This window comes from Salvia hispanica, chromosome 3 (genome assembly GCF_023119035.1).
Source record: "Salvia hispanica cultivar TCC Black 2014 chromosome 3, UniMelb_Shisp_WGS_1.0, whole genome shotgun sequence".
In the NCBI taxonomy this organism is placed as follows: Eukaryota; Viridiplantae; Streptophyta; class Magnoliopsida; order Lamiales; family Lamiaceae; genus Salvia; species Salvia hispanica.
Genome location: NC_062967.1, coordinates 7,774,508 through 7,795,672, shown reverse-complemented (window position 1 = coordinate 7,795,672; position 21,165 = coordinate 7,774,508). Strand labels below are relative to the sequence as shown.

At 36.7% G+C, this 21,165-nt stretch overlaps 3 protein-coding genes, 2 long non-coding RNA genes and 1 other non-coding gene across 7 annotated transcripts; 1 reads left to right on the top strand and 5 right to left on the bottom strand.

Moving 5' to 3' along the window:
- Positions 1–1,282: 1,282 nt before the first annotated feature.
- Positions 1,283–2,718, bottom strand: LOC125211737. Its single transcript, XR_007174560.1, has 3 exons — positions 2,630–2,718; positions 2,321–2,369; positions 1,283–1,555 (listed from the first exon to the last, which is right to left on the bottom strand). It is a non-coding gene; the product is annotated as an uncharacterized LOC125211737 (long non-coding RNA).
- Positions 2,477–3,990, top strand: LOC125211736 (squamosa promoter-binding protein 1-like). The gene is made up of 2 exons (XM_048111650.1): positions 2,477–3,056; positions 3,620–3,990. Exons 1-2 carry the CDS (start codon positions 2,755–2,757, stop codon positions 3,720–3,722), a joined length of 405 nt encoding a protein of 134 aa, XP_047967607.1. The 5' UTR covers positions 2,477–2,754; the 3' UTR covers positions 3,723–3,990.
- Positions 3,991–5,297: 1,307 nt separating this feature from the next.
- Positions 5,298–8,402, bottom strand: LOC125211489 (mitochondrial arginine transporter BAC1). Its single transcript, XM_048111316.1, has 8 exons — positions 8,036–8,402; positions 7,239–7,328; positions 6,770–6,871; positions 6,487–6,591; positions 6,315–6,413; positions 6,057–6,245; positions 5,869–5,967; positions 5,298–5,779 (listed from the first exon to the last, which is right to left on the bottom strand). Exons 1-8 carry the CDS (start codon positions 8,138–8,140, stop codon positions 5,645–5,647), a joined length of 924 nt encoding a protein of 307 aa, XP_047967273.1. The 5' UTR covers positions 8,141–8,402; the 3' UTR covers positions 5,298–5,644.
- A 585-nt stretch (positions 8,403–8,987) lies between these two features.
- On the bottom strand, positions 8,988–15,679 carry LOC125211488 (glyoxysomal processing protease, glyoxysomal). The gene is made up of 15 exons (XM_048111315.1): positions 15,547–15,679; positions 15,283–15,414; positions 15,035–15,081; positions 14,707–14,851; positions 14,554–14,601; positions 14,391–14,456; positions 14,019–14,156; positions 13,201–13,326; positions 12,964–13,064; positions 12,587–12,672; positions 12,410–12,504; positions 11,072–11,777; positions 10,188–10,383; positions 9,767–9,858; positions 8,988–9,516 (listed from the first exon to the last, which is right to left on the bottom strand). Exons 2-15 carry the CDS (start codon positions 15,346–15,348, stop codon positions 9,266–9,268), a joined length of 2,163 nt encoding a protein of 720 aa, XP_047967272.1. The 5' UTR covers positions 15,349–15,414; positions 15,547–15,679; the 3' UTR covers positions 8,988–9,265.
- A 216-nt stretch (positions 15,680–15,895) lies between these two features.
- LOC125217309 lies at positions 15,896–15,998 on the bottom strand. Its single transcript, XR_007175721.1, has one exon. It is a non-coding gene; the product is annotated as a U6 spliceosomal RNA (small nuclear RNA).
- Positions 15,999–17,732: 1,734 nt separating this feature from the next.
- On the bottom strand, positions 17,733–19,725 carry LOC125216064. 2 transcript variants are annotated; one of them, XR_007175347.1, is made up of 3 exons: positions 19,604–19,725; positions 18,785–18,848; positions 17,733–17,766 (listed from the first exon to the last, which is right to left on the bottom strand). It is a non-coding gene; the product is annotated as an uncharacterized LOC125216064 (long non-coding RNA). The 2 variants fall into 2 exon arrangements; XR_007175346.1 differs by lacking the exon at positions 17,733–17,766 and adding an exon at positions 18,328–18,402.
- Positions 19,726–21,165: the final 1,440 nt, after the last annotated feature.

Genomic DNA, 21,165 nt, shown 5'->3' with positions numbered 1-21,165 from the left:
TATGGGGACCACAAGTCTCTATCCTGGATTTGTGGTCCTTTGAGTGACAGAACAATTGTACTCCTACTATTTGATACGGATTATAAAAAAACATTCAAATCATATTGTTGAAGATTTTAACAATAACGAATTAGGAAATACGTATACAATATTGTACTCCCTCCATTCATGAATAAGAGTCTCATTTTTATGTTTTAGTCCATCCGTGAATAAGAGTCTTGGGTCACTTTTGTCATAAATGGTAATAGGGTTTCACATTCCACTAACTCGTTCCACTCACATTTAATTTAAAACTAATATAGATATATAAGTAAGGCTCATATTCCACTAACTTTTTTCCACTCACTTTTTTACATTTCTTAAAATTCGTGCCACCAAGAAATAGGACTCCAGATGGCAGACGGAGGGAGTGGTATATTTATATCGTCTACAGCCCAAAGAGAGGAGGAATGTAGGTGGGCTGGTGGATGCACTCTAGGCCTAGATGGATGCTATCACTATAAAGATGGGCTAAATCGCATTTGGCCCAAAGCTTTCCATCTAACCATGTGATTGGATGCATCTTTCAATTTTGTGTAAGATGAAAAGAAAAGGCAAACACCAACTACAAAGGAAGGTAGCATTTCTTGGGTCACAGCATCCGGTTACTGGCAACAAGAATCAATTGAATATCGATTGACAGACCAGTACAGTACAGATATAACCTAACCGCCCAAATAAGCATTTTTAATGGTGCAATTAAACGCAAAGAAATGAGTAAAAATTAAAGTAAACAAGCTCGAAAAGTACCGCACTATTAGATAAGAGAAGCAACAAGGAAACAAAAAATAAACACAAAAAACCACTTAGAAGTTGGACATCAAATTCTGAATCCAAACTAGTACTAATATTTATGCGTCATGTTTATAACTTTGTTATCTATAATAGCAAATGTATCATTGCATATGGATTTGGATCCATAGTGGATGTTTTACACAAGACTCTCAAAGAAGCAACATAATCATATCAAATACTGAAGTGGGATTCATTACAATCAAATAAATTGTAAAACTCTGCATTTCATTATTTCATGACTAAATCACAATCAGATACTCCCTCTGTCCTATAATCACATAGTTCCATTTCCATTTGCCTCATTTCACTTTTATCAGTTTTTACAATGGACCACACATTTCACTAAATCATCCTCCTTCACATTTTATTATAAAACTAATATACAAAAGTAATACTCACATTCCACTAACTTTTTAACCCAGTTTTCATTACAATTCTTAAAATCGTATCTTGTTAAGATGTGGGAAACTTTACTAGACAAAGAGAGTAATAAAGAGAAGACTATCATACTTAGATTAGGCTAGACTCCTAAGATGCTGCCTACTTGAACAACTGACTCTAAAATGGCTAAGGCACGACCATACCCCAAAACTGTGGCCGTGTCGCCCAGTTGCGAAGCGGACACGAGCACCATACTCTCACAGTGTACATGCTGAGCTTGCATCCCAGATACTGGGCGTCGCCTCTGTTTTCCTGTGGGGCCCACTGCCTATTAATAAACCTGGACCCAACCAAGAACCCGTAACTAAAATCCCCACGTTTTATTCTCCACCACAGTAAAAAACCCCATTTTGGGGTCCCCTATGTGGAGGCCCTAATAAATCTTTGTTCGACAAAACAATGCAACTATTGCACCGTCCATCACAAGAAAAATCAAGGATTTGGACGTAGCACAAGCTAAACAGCTGTCCTCGTACAAATGTGGACCAAAACAAATACTCCACACAGTACCCACAACTTTATGACCTAACAAGACTTAATAATGTTTGTACCAAGACATTGAATTGAAACTCGCTACTTTCACAACAAAAATAGCCAAGTCCCCACTTTGCTTCAAATTCATTGGCTCCTAGCATCCAAAACTTCATGTGGGAAAATATAATATAATGTGACAATTTAATAAATTTGGAAAACACGTGTCTGGATATGAGTGGGGAGTAAAATATACAATTATTGAACTTCCCACTTTCCAGCCAAGAACCTAACCTAACAATACAATGTGGGGAACCCTCTTGGGACAACGACCACCAAAACAAAGATGAAAATCATTTCTAGGTGGAGTAATTTCTAAAGTGGCAAATAAGAATAATTTAACGAACAAGCTATTATTCAGTACCATCTTCATTTTCTATTTATACTAATCCAGGGTAATAATGAGGAAGAAACCGAGAGCTAGAAAGTGATCCACAGAGTGACATGGTATTAAGCGTGTGAGGCACACAAAATTTAACCGTCTCAGATCAAAAAGGCTCTGGTATGAAAATACCTTAGAAAAATCTCTGGAGTTGAACCGATTCATGATTCGCTGGGATAAGCTTTACAAGAACAGAAAAACATGATAAATGCATGTATAGACAGATGAGTTGTACAGTCCAAGCTTTATATCAAGAAATTGATGTAGGGTCACATTAAAGAGTTTTATCGAAAGATTAAGAGTGGTCACAAATTTATTTATCTCTTACATCAATAGGGTTGCAAATGACCCCTACCATCACACACTTTAGCATGCTTTAACACCAAAATTGTTTTTGTACAAAATTAGACTAAAGGAAAAGGGAAAAGATGGCATCAGTACCTGTGGTCCTGGCCTATTTCTGCTCTCTCTTCAACCAGTCAAGCTTGACTTATTCACCTTGTTTCCTTTTGTCATCTGGTTACTATTCTCCGGGCATTCACTCTCCAGGATTGTACGCCTAAAGAATGGAAACCAACAAGGAAGTAGGGAAAAGGATCATCCAGGAAACTGAATTCGACGAGGACGGTGACGATGACGAAGACATCGGAGAAGATAACAAGAAACAAGGAGCATTGACTCCCTCCAAAAGAAGAGTATCTAGTGCAGGAGGATCGACACAGCGTTCTTGTCAGGCAGAAGACTGCACTGCTGATATGGCTGATGCCAAGCCTTATCATCGTCGACATAAAGTTTGTGAATTTCATGCCAAGGCTGCAGTGGTTCTTATTTCTGGCATAAGACAGCGTTTCTGCCAACAGTGTAGCAGGTTTGTTCCTAAAATTTGCAATTAAGTTGAGTTATATGCATACATGTACATATCATAACTCATTAAGGATAGAAAAACATGAGCTTTTGTTTCAGTTGTCCTGGTATGGATAGTGGCAAATCATATACTGCTCCATTCGTACAATTGGAAGCAGGACACTAGAGGAATATATGAAAAGAATCTAGGTAGTAAGACCACAGTTCTGCAGAGAAGAAGAGTTATAATCATTTGATGTGGTAGATTCAGCAAGACTTATTCTGTGCAGTAGAACTCAAAATCTAGCGCATCTAGCTGCAAAAGTTAACAGGCGTGTACTAAAGAAAAACTTTTGATGCAGAAAAACCTATAGATCATGCTACTTATAACAGTATATGTTTATCTAGGGCCATGCCGCCATGGTACCCTATATCCTATAATCCTCAGCTGGAAAAACAAACACCTCATGAATTGTCAAGGACAGTCTGATGCCAAACTTAGCCAGGATAGAAAAACATATGTATGAAGAAAATAAGATATAATATGTGCATCCTATTCAGTATTCACTCTCTCTCCATCATGTGCAGGTTTCATGAACTATCAGAGTTTGATGAAGCTAAAAGGAGTTGCCGCAGGCGTTTGGCAGGGCACAATGAGCGACGGCGCAAGAGTTCATATGATTCTCACTAAAAGGAGATGTAATCAAATAATTTAGTCTCTAGAGGACTGAAATTCACTCAATCCAGATTGGTGAGGATTGCCTTATAATGGGCCCTACTCCTGAGGATTCAGTGTGCTCTCTATCTTCTGTCAATTGCTGGATTTCTTTGCACGAAGAACCAGCTCATTCTGTATGAGTCAAATACTTTGAAACCATTTCTTGCCCTTGTGGTTTGATTGGTATTGACAACATGTGTCATGCCACCCAAGGAAGCTTTATTTATCTTTACTTTGATCTTTTAGACCTATCAATTACCTAACTTCTACAGCCAATAAGTGATGTATGAGATCTAGAACTTATCATGAACATTCCTAAGCTTGGTTTCAGAAAATGAGTTGAGACATAGATCTTCGACATCAAACCATGGACTTAATGTTATTAAGATTTCCCTGAGTGCTGTTATGCTTCTTCCAAAGGTGATGTCTGAAATAAGATATCATAACATATCATACCTCAATGTCTTGGCTATAATCCAGGACATAAATACTAGTAGCAATCACATGTACCTGCCTGCAATCACAAGTAAATTACCTTCAAGCTGATACACCTTTTTCTGTAACTTATACCAGGCTTCCAATAGGATATGTAAAATTATAATAGAAACATCAGCACAAAATTATGAAATTTAACAGGGAACTATTTTCTAGAACAGTGATAAGATTATATGAGCACAACCTGAATAAGAGATACAACCAATATTCAAAATCACACCATCATAAGGACTTAGAAATACTTCCACACCTGCAAATCTTTTAAAGAATATATACTAGCAATTAATCATCATCAACAGATGTAAAGAGTACAGCAAAAGAATCAAGTAAAAGTGAAAATTTTGAAATCACATACTCATAAAACCATATGGGCTGTGCTGCAATCTACCCTTGTTCTTAACCACAGAATAATGCTGCTATAAATAACTCCAATCCATGTGACAATATTTTAGACCTTTTAAACATTGAGCTGTGGTTAGTGATTCTTGATTGTTGGCCCTTCTTGACATAATTCTAGTAAACACAGTTTAGCCCCAGCCGTATAAGCATGAGTCAAGGACTGGGTTCCTGCCAAAAAGGCCTCCATAGGCCAACCTCAGTTGCAATTATCCATGAAAATGGCTGAAACACATTATACCTTTTTCAATGTCCGTGCCTTTAAGCCTTATAGAAAATCTCATATATAACACATGAAAAAGTGTAGCTTGCACAAAATTAATGTCCAGGAATTTGACAAAGTAGCACCTGTGTGCTTTGACTATCGAATCCATATGTTATCAACTGAAGAACACATTTTATACAAATGTTTAGAATGTCTGATTCATGTATGTCATAACATGGACAAGCGTAGAGTTCGTACTTCCAAGACAACCAAAAACATTAACATTTAGAGAAGTTAATTGAAACACGGAGATTTGTTACGAAAATCCCTATCTTGAAAAGGCAAAGTATAAATAAGATTATGAGAGCAACTCCATAGTCCAACCAACAATTTTTCAGTTAAAACAGATTTTAAAAGACCATCTGATCTATCAAAATTTAGAGTCTGCAATATGAAAGAATAAAAAGAAAATAATACTTTGAATTGAACACATCCAGAACAGAATTTCATATGCATTTGTCCATGATATATGCTTAGTCCTTTCTAGTACAAACTGATCCAACCAAAATATGTCAAACAATCCAATACATCAAATCAAGCTTCAATCATTGATAACCCGAGTATGATTGGACCATAATAAATTTTGTATGTAAATTATCAGATGACTTTGAGACTATTGAGCAATACTGGGAGTAATCTTGGTGGAATCACACTTAGCACCGATAAAAGAGTAGCACCATCTCTTTTAGAGTAACCAGAAATTTAATCAGCAATTATGACCTCAGAAGGCACACCAGGCTTAATCATGCTTGATCCCCAGAATTTTCATAGCCAGTTCCCATGTGACAATAGCAGCAGCATTAGCGGGAAAGGCTCTAACTATTGTAGGACCAAGTCCTGTATAGCATCCTCTGATTCCAGATCTCCGATAAATCTATCAGTGAGAAAGAATTACACATTTATTGCTAATGTACGGCAGACCTGAAACAGAACCTTGTTGCATAACTATAATAACTTGCATACCAATTCAAGAACCTGGACTGGATTTCTTGTATGGTTTTTGTCCGCTGAAGTTTGGATTATGGTCTTTGCAACATCTAATGGTAGAACAGCAGACCAACACTAACATTTGCAGAAATGATTAAAGAAGTTAGAAGTAAAATTGGTGCAGATTAACATATTCAGAAAGAGCAATTAATTGGAACACTTACGGCTATCCCACCAAGCCCGCCACTAAAAATTCCAACTCCCACATCAATCACATGGGTTAGATCAGAGGAGGCATCCCTGAGTGGTTTATGCATGTAATAGCTCATGTACTCATAGGTGCTAAAGAAGACAGCATTTCCAATACATTCTCTAAGAAACGTGGCACCTCCTCCACGGAAAATGCCTGTAAGCTGAGGTGAAATTATCTCAGCTAGAAAGTAATTCACTGTATTATATCAACTGAGTATCATGTTTCTCACCCCTTCGCTTTTTACAGTTTTAAGGGCACAATCGATCGGACTGCTGTACCGACTTGTACTTTGAAGGAAAGAATCAGCGCCTTGAACTTGCATTCTACACTGAAAATCCCACAATCACACCAATGATGTGACCATCTCATAAAGAAATGTCAAGCTCCTGAATTTCACTTACCTTTACCAGCTCGGATGGGCAGAGTATAAAGCTAACAACACCTCCAGCAAAAGCTCCTGAAGGAATTATGGAAAGAAGCTGTGGCTTTCCACTTTGTGTTGTTCCCTTCAAAGGTACCCCAAAAATAAATATGAAATATGGGAGAGAGTAATCATATAAGCAACCTGTAAAGTTGTAGCTTAGCTACTTTTCAGCATCATCAGCAATTAAGCATCAGAGCACTCTAAAGCATGAATGGTGGTGGTGATGTCTGTAAGATTCAACATATATTAGCATAACAAACCTGAAGAAAGTGTTTTGTCTGGGAATATATTCCAAAGGCTAGTGAACTTTCAAAGGCCATTCCCACAAAAGAAGACGTTGCGCCACGATAGAGCCCTTTCACCTGTCAAAATAGAAAGAGTTGGCCATACAAAAAAGAAGCAAATACTAACCTAGACAACTTGCATCAAACCCATGAATCACCTAGAACATGATATGAGACCATGGCATACGAAGCAGTGAAGTTGAAGCAATGAAATGGATTTGTGGAATTATGATAACAACAGGGTGCACTAAGAATTTTTATTGGGTGGACTAACATTATTGCTTGAGATAACTCCGGTGACCATCATAGACAGTAAAATAGGGGAATCAATACTAGAAAAATAAAGAGACTCTTCAGCCACATAGCAGCCAACTCAAAAATAAGTTAATAACTTTGAAATGTGTGAATAAAAAATAAAGGTCTCACAGGGATTCAAGAGGCATACTCCTTCCGTCTTCAATATTCTTGTAGTACAGTGCAAACCATTCTTGTACTTGATCCCATTAGCTTCAGTATTATGTTTTTGCAGCTTCACCTGCTAATACAGATCAACAAGGACAAAAAAAAATAGATACCAAGTGATGGACTACCCTCAAGTTCTCCTAAATAACAGTGGTGCTTGTGCAATTCATTAAGTACCTCCATCACTCATAAAAGGTAGCCAGAAAGGCATGTTAATTTAATTCACAACTAAGACAGTTTCTGTGATTATTTTCGGCATAAATTGCTTAAAAGAATTGGCTGGCTGTGTTGTATTTATCAGAAACACTACTGATACGAACACTTGATAGGAAGTACAATTTCAGGATAATGATTGTAGGCTATTGGTCAAGTTACACCAAAAACCAATAATGTGAGGATTTATCCTGAATTAATCTATGACGGACTACAAGGCCAGTGAAAAAAATCCAAATGTGAACTAACGGCAGCAAGAATGTGCATTTCAGTCCATTGCAAATAATCGAACTCCTAAATTTCGAACTCTGATTGTCATTTGTATTTATGCAGGTTGAATACAAAGATCAACTGTGTATATTTTAAATGCTAACTCGTTCAAAGAGATCAATCCTCAGCAAACCAAGTATATTCAAACCTATTTCAATCAGCTTAGATATTATCTAATCTCTCTACTAAACAAAATTACTAAAGGATCAGTTCACAACCAGCAAGTCATCAGAAATTGGGCCAGAAAGCAATCTCAAACGATTAAGGAATGTGCGTGTGCGTGAGGGAGAGAGGGACCTTGACAGTATCGAATGGATGACCAACAATGACAGTGGAAACTCCGGCCAGCATACCGGCAAAATACTCCTTGTAACCCGACATAAAACCCGCATTCTCCCCCATTTCTGTTTTCTCTTATATGAACACTCTCTCACTCCAGAAACTCAAAATCCCGTGAATAATCTATGAGAAACCGCATTGGGCAGTATCATCTTTTTGATTGTACTAACTGCAATCAAATTCTCACGGTTGATAAAACTCCGGCGGCGGCGGAGATAGGTCGGCAGCTGAGAAAGACGGTAAGCGCCCTTTAGTGGAATTGTGTTCGTGCCCTGATTATGAACGGTTAGCACGCTTTTGCTCGAACTGATATCAATAAGATTTATACTTTGGTTAGCACGCTTTTGCTAGAACTGATATCAATAAGATTTATACTTTTGTGAGACTTAAAAGGTTTTGAGTTCGAATCCACGATGATACGATACGATTTTTAAATTTAGATTTATTTGCAGAAAAAGGTATTCTTTCTACCGGATATGAAATCACAACAATATCATGCTATTGTATATATGACTCGTTTTAAGAATCCGGTGTAACTCTAGTCGACTGTAGTACCCTCATTCATTCTCATTCCCCCATGTGCTTTTCCTTTCTTCGTCGCTTTGACTGGAGAAACACGATGAGTACTGCGGTAGTGTTAGTTCTCCATGGCTGTCGTCTCTTCTCTCTGGTACGGTGCGATGGAGGCGTTAATTTGGGATCAGTCTAGTACAATTTCTCTTTGGGTTCTAGTTAGTTTGAGGTTCTTCTCTTTGGTACAGTGACTTCAGACCAATGTCTCTTCTCATGTTATTAAGGTCGTGACCATCTCCCGGGATCTCAACCCGTTGATCTCATTCAAGTATGATGAGCCGTTGATTAGTAACCACTGGAGAAGGCAATCTTTTCTCTCCAGAGACCTCAAAAATGGTTCAAGTGAAGCATGCTTAGCTATATATAGAGACCTCAAAATCTTTCTTTGGATGAAGTACAACATATGACTATAACTGTTACATCAATCATCTAAATGGATCAACATTGCCACATACGGGTACTAATCCCAGTAAGTATGATCACCACAACCGATGACAAACTTAACCATATATTTATCAATTACAACAAATAAAGTTTCCAAATATTTGGCAATATTTATTGTTTCGATGGGAGTGTATAACATCTTTCATTCGCTGAAGAAGAGTCATTGGACGATTACAGCTTACTTGGTATAAGGTCAGTAGGTACCCTGTGCTGTGCTGTCGTCTTCAGCAACTTGTTTCTGTCAGCTATAAATTTGGCAAAACGAGAACCCTTTATACCTTTACCTTTGTCTTCAGCAGGGAATTTCAGTATATCGGGTATGGGCTCTGGCTTGGGATATACAGGTGGCATCAACGCCCATATAGACGAAAGGTGCTCGTTAGGCTTGTCAAGTTCTTCTAAAACCGCAAAATTCTGCATATCTGGAAAAGAGGAAGTATGGGTTCTCATCAAATTTAATTCTTAACCTCATTGTTAACAAGAAGCACAAAAGATGATCCAGGAAAGAATAGCCTTTGATAGAGATTGAGTACAGCAAGTAGGATCGCCCTAGCAAATTTTCTTCAATATCTACTGATTGGTTTGTGTTGTTCATCACATTTTACCATTGCTGGTTTTTTAAATAGAATGAAGAATGCAAATTGGTACCAAATGCAAATTAAAAAAAATAACCTTCAGCGAACTTCAAGATGGGCTTTAGCGCTGCACATGGGATGCTGAAGTTCAAATGTGGTATGACAGTTCCTCCACCATGCTTGGCATTGCTAGCAAAGAAATAAGTAACAAAATTTAGGGTCAACGATCCAAGATACAAACAACTACGTAAGCAAAGATAAAAAAAAAGATCAGAGAAGGGGGGAGGAATAAAAGTATTATGAGGACAATACAGACTTAAAACCAACTTCTATTCAACAAATATTGACAGTAGTCACATGCAGTAGCAATTGTAAAATGATTTAAACTTCATATCTCAAGAGAAAACGAAAAGAAGAAAGAGACATATTCTGGATCTTCTGGCAAGTCATAAACATAGCTTGTTAGCTGGAGAAAAAGTGTCCCATTGACATGTTAGTTGTCCATGAAGAACACATACCTTGTGACGAGACCAATCATGCAACCATTTGAGTTGACAACAGCACCACCACTACTGCCAGGATGGACTGCTGCAGTTGTTTCAAGCATGGCCGGGAATCGCTCACATGAGTTCAGTTTACCGGATCTGGTCTCTGGAGATCTAGCAGCTTCAATTACTTTAGCTATCACACCAACGCAAGCAGATGGAAGGAAATCTGAATTTTTTCAAAATTACCAAACCTTAACTGAGGGTAACAGGATGTAGAAGTGACACTGAGAAGAAAAAAATACAGCACCAAATACTATAATGACTATTTACTTGCTACATAATGTACTTCTAAATGTACTGCTGGGGCTGGGCTAATAACTCAACGCAGAAGATTGGCAGTACAGTTAATGAATAGGAAAAACAAATTGTCTTAATCCAGAAAATGGAATAGGAAATTCTCGTTATAGCCTGTTGGGCTATGAAATTTTAGCAGGCAAGCCCACAGCTGACGATGCACCGGCCATACTGGTGGTGATGAACATGCTGTGCTGTAAGTCAAGCTGTTCACCTTGTAAATAAGTGGGTAGCCCTTTTCTTAACCAAGGCATAAAAAGTTAACAGGTGCCAGGTGCCCCGCACAATGAGCTTTTTCTCCTCATTGAGGACTGAGGAAGGCTAACAGAGCTAACGTAGCCAGCAACAAATTTGAATAAATAGATTAATGATCTAGCACATAAAACTAGCCACAGGAGCCTTTAATGTGCCAACATAAAATTCACTTTCTCCACATAAACATCCAATATATTCACTTAGAAAAACAAGGCCAAAGATATCGAAACAAATATGAGGTATAGTTTTGTATAACCATCAGTCAGATAGTTAATAGGAAAGCACAGGTGGGGAAGAAATATCACCGCAACGAGGCCCAAACAATCCATGCCCAATGACAAATGCCTCCGATCCAGATGAGGGGCAATCAACATCCAAGGAAATGGGACAAAGCTGATCAGGAGCTATCTCAAGCTGCAGTAGTGCAACATCTAAGGGGCCTTTGGAGACATAGACTATCGTAGCATCAGTCCAAATCCAGGGATCCATAAAGTCTAAGCGCACGCGTATATTTCTGTGATTTATTTTGGGCAAGCTGAATCGAGAAAGTCCATCGTCATTTTTCAAAGAAATGTCTGCTGCTTTTAGATTTGTAGCAAGCAGATTCTGACTTGATTTTTCAATATTAATTGTCTCAAGCCTCGTATGAACATTTGGAATAATAGAAACTTCCGATCTCCTCTCCTTTCTGTCACTAGTCAAAGCTGCTTTTCCAAATCTCCATGGCTCAAGGAGATGAGCGTTTGTAAGTACGAGACCTTGTTTATTGAGCAAAACACCAGATGCCCATGATCCATCATCAGTGGTGATAAGACAAATCGAAGACATAGCCTTTTCAACTGGAGACAAAGTCCGAGAACCAAATGGACTCGGCGCATGAGAATGATTAGGAAGGTCATAGTCTTTGGGTATTAAAGTTTCAACAACATTGACTCTGTCTGAGGCACTATGAGGCTTTTGTAGCAGCAACTCACTGCATGCAGAGGCAATGGCTTCCCATGGAATCACCATCTGTCAAGTGTCAACCACAGACATATAGAGAAATAGTTACAGTATTCAAACGATAGACATGGTCCATTCTAATTAAGAGGATGTTTGGCCGAGCCTATAAGCTCCTCAAACAACTAAGTTGTTTGAGGAGCTTATAAGCTCTTGGAAAGTGTTTGGCAAACTAAGCTCCAAAACCACTTATAAGCTGTAAAAGTAAGCTCAAATAGCTTATAATCTCTCCAAAAGATAGTTCCTCAACCCCAACTTATTTTTGCATGAATCTTATAAGCAACATTTACTTTACAAAACACCCCCTAAGTATAAGTTCTTAGACCCAGCTTACGTTGTTTTGTTATTACAAACATATACCTATCCAATTTCATATATCTTTGATTTTCTCTCTAATTAGGATTTTCTCTCTATAATTAGGACTTTTTCTCTCTAGCTTGTGAGTTCAACTATCCACACACTTTGACAACTTATAAGCTCTTGAGATCTTACAACTTATAAGATCTTGAAAAATCTTATAAGTTGTTGCCAAACATCCCCTAAATCTTATCCTGTACAAGGCACGTCCTAAAAATGGAATCTTCCCCTAAGACTGACCAATACAAGTTCTGCATAAACAAGGGAAGAGAGATCATCCTGCACACCTGAACTTCAGTGCCGCTAATCTTTTGCCGCAGTGGTCTCGTCAGAAGACCAACCAATTGCGCTTGTTCACTGAAAACTGGGCTACCTTCCATTCCTGAGATATTCAAGGTTAATGCTATGAGAATCAGAAAAATACAAGAATCAAAGAACAACTTTGACGAGCTTTTTGCTCACACCAGGAAGACATCTAATATCAGCCATCAATAAAGAACTTGTTGAAGAACTGGGTGGGTAGCTGTTGCCAATTGACCCAACTGAAATACTGCACGCAGAGATTATATTTATAAGTTATAGCAATCCAGCACTCAATCACTTGAGAGTTGAGATTCAAAGTGTACACTATCAATTACTAACCCTAAAGCTGAAGGTTGTCTACACATTGTACTATCATACATCCAACAAACAGAACCGTTTCACAGACATAATACGGCAACAATTGTGCAGGAAAAATCATTCTTTAAGTTGCCACTCCATGCAGGTATGAATTAATAGAATGGCATGGAAAGACAAAGCACAATCATGGAGCAAGTATAAAGAAGAAGCAATAAATTACTTGTTAAAGAAATGTAGAGGGGATAATATGCCAAAAGGAGATCCCATCGCCAGAAGAAGACCGCCTCTCTTTGGAATAGATCTCAGCACCTTCAGGGAATTCTGGAAAAAACATATCAAGACCTTTACAATCAGAGCTAGGAAATGGTTTTCAATGATACGATGGTGCAAAATGACCACTTAGCATTTGTACTGGGCATGCAATATTAATATGACAGTACTAGAATAAAAATCATACAGCTGCAGAAAATTTGGAGGGAACTTCTAGCAGGGCAATTCTTGTAGCTGATTGCCCCAAGAGATTAGGACTGCTTGATCCCATACTCCCAATGGGCAAATGATTCTGGAAGGGTGATTGCTCAACCTGAAATCAGCAGTTGATAGTTCCTGTTACATAATACACCATCTATAATGTCAAATATCAATATGTTTTCCCAGACAAGCACGCCAATCTTTCATTTTTTAAGGTCCAGAAATTCAAAGACAGTGACATTGTCAAAAACTTTCAGAATAGTCAATCTAAGCATGACAGAAAAGGATGGACTTGAAGCCCACAGGCATAAAGGTCTCGTGAGGCAAGATGCTCATCTTGTGGGAGCTTGCAGTGTTAATCAAGCATTATAACTAGCTTCATAAAACTAGACCCTCAAATGCATTGATTAGGCCAGTGTCAGTGGCTACACCAGTGGAAAAAATGGCAAATAATTGGAATAACTAGCAATCTAGCATCCAGAAAGGTTTCCAACTGCAGGTTTTATACTTGCTTAGGTTAGAGTCCTACCTGCCCATGACAATGGAGTGGATATGGATGTTTATGGGAGCTTCATTATTGTTGCAGCAGAAGTCAATGTATAGAATCTATTATGCATTTCATAAGCTACATGGTTTGCAGCAAAAAGCCAGAGCTCAACTTGAAATGAGAATTGTAAACAATATGAAAGTGAAGTTATGATCCATCAATTTCTTGTCTCAAAAACAATTTCAGGAGATCACTGTCCATGTTGGCTTTTATCAAAAACTTACTACTATATGTTAACACAAAGGTGAAGAAATTACCTGTTCATGGGAGCTGTCAATATGTTGAGGACGGCTATGAGAGGCTAGAGACCAACCAACTTCCCAACTATGTTCCAGTGAACCGCAAGAAGCTTCAATTAGAGATTGGACAGCAGCAGATGTATGTGGAATGTCAAGCTTCAGAGGAATATGTACCACTATTGTCAGGAATTCTTGTTGACGAATATTTAGATAAAATTAAGCACTAGTTATTGAGCATGAAAAGTCTGAAAAAAAGTAGCATCCTTGAAGAATGACTTGTGCACACAACTTGTTGTACTACTAAAAGCTTATATATTGAACACCTTAGTAACTTATTGTTCCTAAGGCCTTCAGAATATTTAACAACAAGTGTCCTAGATAATTGTGTACCATCTTTAGTAGTTGAGCTGGACGCCAAGGTAAAGACTCGACATTTCCATCTACCATAGACTTTGCCTGATCATCAAAAAACCCATACAACTATGTCAGCCAAAATTACACTATCATCCAATGATTGGCTCGAAAATTATATCTCTAGTACAAAGTTGTGCACCTCCATTAGTATATCAATCTGAACACCTGGTATCAAACGAGGCTTCTTCTACAAAATTGAAAAATAACTGTCAGATAACTGAATGACCAAGACACTAGTTGAAAATTTTGATATACCATAATTTCTGCACATATATATGTGAAAATATCAAACCTCTGAACTGCTTTCCTGGTATGACTGAGATACAAATGGTTCCACCACAGATGCAGCTGTCACGACCAAGACGCTCTCTGACAATTCCAAGTTACTGGATGCTGGAAAAACCATTCCTGAAGCTGATAGCATAGTTTTGCCAGAACTACGGAAACAGAAAATTTTGCTTCAAATTTCAATTTACAAGTCCACAGAAACACAACAGATATTACTTGAATTAATTTATATATATCTAACTCTACATCAAGCATTTATGATACAAGTCAATCAAACAATTCCACACAATAACAAGTTATGTGGCATTAATATGATGAGACTTGGAACTTACTTATACTGGTGGAAAGCATGATTTCGCATCTTCAGACCCTTCGGGTCCTGAGAAGAACCAAGGAACAAAAAAATATTATGATAACAAAAATCAATCAGTTTTGAGCAAAAAATAAGAAATTAACAAAACTTGGAAACAACAAAAGGCCGAATCTCAATATCAAAAGCGTTGACTTCAATGAAAGATTGAATGAAAAATGGATATAATACACAGAGATATGTGTGTGAAGAATGGATTGAGAAACTCACGGGGCCTTGAACTCTGACCATCACAGCGAAGTTGCGAGCAAATTCAGCAACTTCAGGGAGACCCATGCCGACAAGCTCAGAACCAAGGGTCTATCCGTGAAGTTGCATAAGACCACCGCGCCGCCTTCTTATCTAGGGATTTAAGTGATTTTAGAAAAACAATCAATCGGTAGTTTAGATTGAGTGAATCGGTAGTTCGCATGCACGCATATCACACGAGTTGACTGAATTGAATTGGGGAAAATTCCAATTCTCGAGGCATACCAGGAGCAGACGACGACGTTTGCCGGCCCGCCGCAATTCGCTGTTGCTTGGAAACTTTTCCTTCGCTTCTGCCCCTTTTTTCCCATAATCTGATACTATGAGACTGGGAATTCTTGAAGTGAAGTACGGTAACATCACCTGTGAAAAAAAAACTAACCACCATAAAGAGTAAAATTATCAATTTTAGTCCTAAAATATACCATCAAAATATGAATTTATTCTAAAATATACACATTTTGAAAAATAGGTTTATAACAAATGAAAATATCGGCGAAGTAAACCTATTTTTTTATGGTTCCGTAAAAAAACTAACAGTCAACGCTAATTGCACAATGGCATGACCGTTAGTTTTTTAACGAACCATTTCTCGATTTATGCGTGTCATCCTTGCGCAGGGGCCATGCTAATTTTCTGTGTATCGTTCCAATTTTATCGGTTGTCCCCGAAGGGACTAGTTTTTGACGGAATCGTCCAAAAAGGACCACTCCAATAATAATTTTATTTGTTATGGACCTATTTTTCAAAAGTGAATATTTTAGACTAAATTCATATTTTAGTCATATGTTAAGCATCAAAATTGACTTTTACTCAAAAAAAAAAAAACCTTAGATATACACTCTTTGGGGAAGGGATCCTCCGCTATGTTAAAAAAATACAGCAGACCCTGCAATGCTCAAAATGCAGCAAAAATCAAATGAAACGTAGTAAAAATCCTTTTGTTCCTTTTTTGTTCCTTTTCAATTGATGTGAATATATTTTATTATTAAATTAGTTTTTTAATAATAATATATAACATATCAAATGAAAAGAAACGGAAGGATTTGAAGTTGCATCTTATTTGGGTTTTGTTGCGTTCTGAGCACTGCAAGGCCTACTGTGTTTTTTAACACAACAAAGGATCTCCTTCCCAATCTGTGTCCAACAAAAGTATGAGGCACAAATTTTAATTATAGTACTCCATTAATAATGTAAACGATAGATAAAGAATGATTTAAGTAATTTTAGTTGAGAGTGGATTAGTGTATTGTGATTCAGTGGCTGACACAGGATTTTGCAACTGGGGGGTCCAAATTACTTTAATAGTTGCAGAGTATTTTTTGATATCACCGCAAGTAGTTGTTGCATAAGTGATAAGGAAGTTGTGACATATATAGATTATAGTGAATGACAAATAATAAAAGTGTGACAATAACTAGATACACATATGATTATTAAAAGTAGTTGAAAAAATGGAAAGGGTTAACAAAATAAAAAAAATTAAAAAATTATTGCAAATCGAGTAGTATATTTTAAAATTAATAACTTGACTATTTGAAAAAAATGAGAAGTGTTAACTAAATGAAAAAAAAAAGTTATAACAAATTGAGGATGAATTATGGCCCTCGCATCAAACTCAAATCTCTCAAGTGAAAGGCCTATATTTCAGCCACTTGCACGAGCAGGTGTACACTTACCCTTTGTGAATCTAATATATACTCCCCCCTTCCCCGATTAAGAGTCATACTTCATTTTTACCATAAATAGTAAGTAGGTCTCTCATTCCACTAACTCAATTCACTCACATTTTATTATAAAACCAATATAAAAATATGGTTCTCACGTACTTTTTCAACCAACTTTTCTTTACATTTCTTAAAACTCGTGTCCGATCAAAGTGTGACTCTTAATCGAAGACGGAGGGAGTATATATATAGGCAAAGATAAAAAAGTTGGGGGTTCCATAGGACCCCAAGGCTTTATGTAGGTCCGCCTCTGTTGTGATTGTATAAGTTGAAAATAATATGACGTGTAGTAGTAATGTATTGTTTAACTATTATAAAATAAAAAAGTTCATACTTTTTAGAGACGGATCAATAAAAAAATAGTTCACACTTTTCAAGGACGAGAGGAGTAGTTAGGATCATAAGAATTAAAATTCTACATCCGTCCCCCCGTTAATTGGCACCAATTTCCTTTTTTTATCCGTTCCCGATTAATTGGTGTAACATCTCTTACTCGATAGGTAAAAATCCACCGCATAATGACGTCATCAATTGGAATTTGTGGAAACTCAAACAAAAATTCATTACGGAAAATTTTTCATATTAGGACATTACAGCAAAAATGGACTATCAAAGCTTCATACCAAACATGATACACTTTATAAACTTTCTCAAACGACTAAAGACTCGCTGAAGATGCAGCCACTGCGCTACTCTGATGTCAAAATCTATGCTTAACCTGTAGGGAGGGAAAAGTGCTTAGAAAGCCCAGTAGAGTATTCATATACTAAAACAAAATTATTCAGAACTGAGAAATAATAAACCAACATATTTACGTAAGTAGATATCTAATGATCTTTACCTCATTAGAAATTAATATTCTTAGTAAATAAACTTATCTATATTCCCGTTACAGCTACAGAATCCTCATCCCATATTTAGACTTCTGAAACTTATAAGTTCATATACATTGTCAAATCATATTAGCAAAATATCAAATTTCCAACACTTATATCATAGCTCCACAGAAACACACATAACATAACTCTATGTCATGCCCTAAATATCAAGACATATCCTAATTATAATAGAGATTTCACACAATAGCATAGTACAACACATACAACTCCTTTATTTGGCTTAGTAACAGACATCGGTACACGGGTCAAATCCGATGCAAATACAGACGCAGCTATTGCCCTTGAAAGGACGCCGCACGGACCACCCATTTAGGGTGTAGACGACAAATCGTATCAGACACTCCAAAAGAGCCAATCATATCAGAAACTCTCATAACAAATTATGTCAGATGCTCCCAAGAGCAATGTATATCAGACAGATAGATAAGAGCCAATCAGATAACAAACTATCCCCACTTCAGTTATCCAGAAGATAAGTGATTACATATAATGCAATAATTGTTGTCACATGACATAGCAATTATACTCAATGAACATATTCAAGCACAATGCATAAACACATTTTCGTATGTCATACTATTACCCATCAAAATTCTATAGGACCACACTCAATACATCAAATCTCACATAAACATGTAACAAATTATTATCACTTTAAAATCAACAGATTCACATATATATCTACTAATTATATCACAACATGAACGTATAACCCACATCATTCAAACTTAATACACATGGTCACATCAACATACATTTACTAGTATTAATAAAAATCTTATTTAACAAAATATGCACGTAATTAACGAAATTGAGTTCTAACATAGGACATCCTACCTCGAAAGCCCAAAGCGTCTTCATATAACAGTTATCTTAGTCTCACGCCTTCACTTTTCGCCAACTGCATGAGTGTGATCACCTCATACAATATATATTATGTAAGTTAATAGTACCAACATAATTCCATTTTTATAGTTGTTATTGTTCCTTTAACTTTTAATCTAACCACTTCACTGTAGTGACTTTTTATTGATGAGGTAAATTCATCCGGACACGTTCAAAGACTTAGCCTAATACTTTCCATTACCCAAATAAGTCTAGTTTAGTTTCCAACAAGATTCCCTCAAAACTTCTTAGTGGTCTAGGAGATATCATCTATTTCTGGCAATGTTCTCTAAACAATTTATATATATTTGAAATGAATTCCTAAAATCTCAAAATTGTTCAGGTGACAACAAGACCCATTAAAAGTAGTTAAAAAATTGTTAAACAAACATTTTCACTTCCCTACGCATGCCAAATAATTCGGAACAGTTGACCGAAAAACAAGGATTTAAACATCTCTATAACTTGTAGCAAACTCTTTTTCACTTCTTATTCAAACATCTCCTAAATTATATATATCTCATCAGGCTTGATCTTCAAACTACCAAAACCATCCATAAGGTATATTTTCAAATTACATGCTAAGATTACCATAGCTTCTAATAATTTATTAAAATATATCTTACTCTATCCAAAATCATATATTCATCAATAATTCAAAGGTTAAATCATTCTAATAACTCAAATCATGAGGACAGAAATTTAATCATTTCAAACTAAATGAAATATCAATCTATATACTACAAAATTAGGATAAGAAGGTAGTCCTACCTCAAGAATGTCCCGATTATCCGATTACATCGTCAATGTAAATTGAAAATTAGTGAAGAAAAATGGCTATGGAGTCTTGGAGAGGGGTTGCCGATTTTCTTGATGAAGAAGTAGGGGAGAAGAATTTCAATTTAGATCTTAAAAGGTGCCTCCAACTATTATTTTAATTCATGGACATTATGTTGCCATTTGGCATAATCCTCCATATCCATGTATATGATAAATTTCTAGACTTTTCTATATACTTCTAAGAACTAAAAAGAACTCATCTTATGGTATTACTTGTAGGAATAAAATCACCATGCTTAGATCAAGTCATTAGAGTAGTGTATTTCATGCGAATTACAAATTTGCCCTTCTATAAATTCTTATACAAACATCAATCAAATTCTAATTCCTTGCATAATATTACTCATATTATACTTTTAATACTCATTTAGAAAGACACAATGACACTCATTAACTGACACTTATAATTTAAATTTATTCAGCTCCCTCGGCATCAGCGCCATTGCCGAAAACCTGATTCATAAACTTTATTTATCCTGATTATAAACCTTCTAATTCCCTTTCATTTCCAACCATATATGATTTTCACTATTTTTTTTATATAGAATTATTTGTCGTAAGGTCTGATTCTACTATTTCTAAGCCGGAATGGAAAATCCCGTCTAGGGTCATTTTTGGGATATTACATTTTCTATTGTCCAGATTAGTAGCATAATCAACATCACAATATCCCAAAACAGCTTCTTCACACTTCTTATCACTTCCCTTAAACAAGATACCACAATTGCTGGAGTTTCTCAAATATCTGAGAATCCACTTGAGCGCATTCCAGTGCTCCTTATCCGGGTCAGACATGTATCTACTAGTGACTGAGATAGCATGGGCTAGGTCTGGCCTCGTACAAATCATGGTGTACATTATACTCCCAACAATGCTCGAGTAAGGAACTGACTCCATCTCCAATGCTTCCTGCTCAGTTCTTGGAGCCTGCTCCTTTGACAGTTTAAAATTTTGTGAGAGAGGGGTAGCAGCTGCTTTAGCATTTGTCATATTGAATTTCTTAAAGACTTTCTCAATGTAATCTGACTGAGATAGCCACAGTAGCTTCTTGCTCCTATCTCTCAAGATATTCATTCCCAGAATCTTTCTAGCTTCACCCAAGTCTTTCATTTCAAAACTTCTCTGTAAATCAGCTTTGATCTTTTGTATCTCAACCAATGAAGGTCCAGCTAGTAACATATCATCTACATAAAGCAAGAGGCAGGGGCGGAGCTAGGAATTTGTAGGGAAGGGGACAAATTTATCTATGAAGAAAATTTAAGAATTTGAGGTGGGGCATTTAGTGAAAAATTAAAAGAAATAAATTTTAAAACAGACAATATATCTATGGGGAAAAAATTTTGAGGTGGGGCAAATGCCCCTCCTACCACCTTACTAGATTCGCCCCTGGCAAGAGGTATTGGAGTATTCCCCTTTTTCTTAATATAGATGCAATCATCATATTCAGATCTGAGAAAACCATGTATAGTCATCTGTTCATTGAACTACTTATT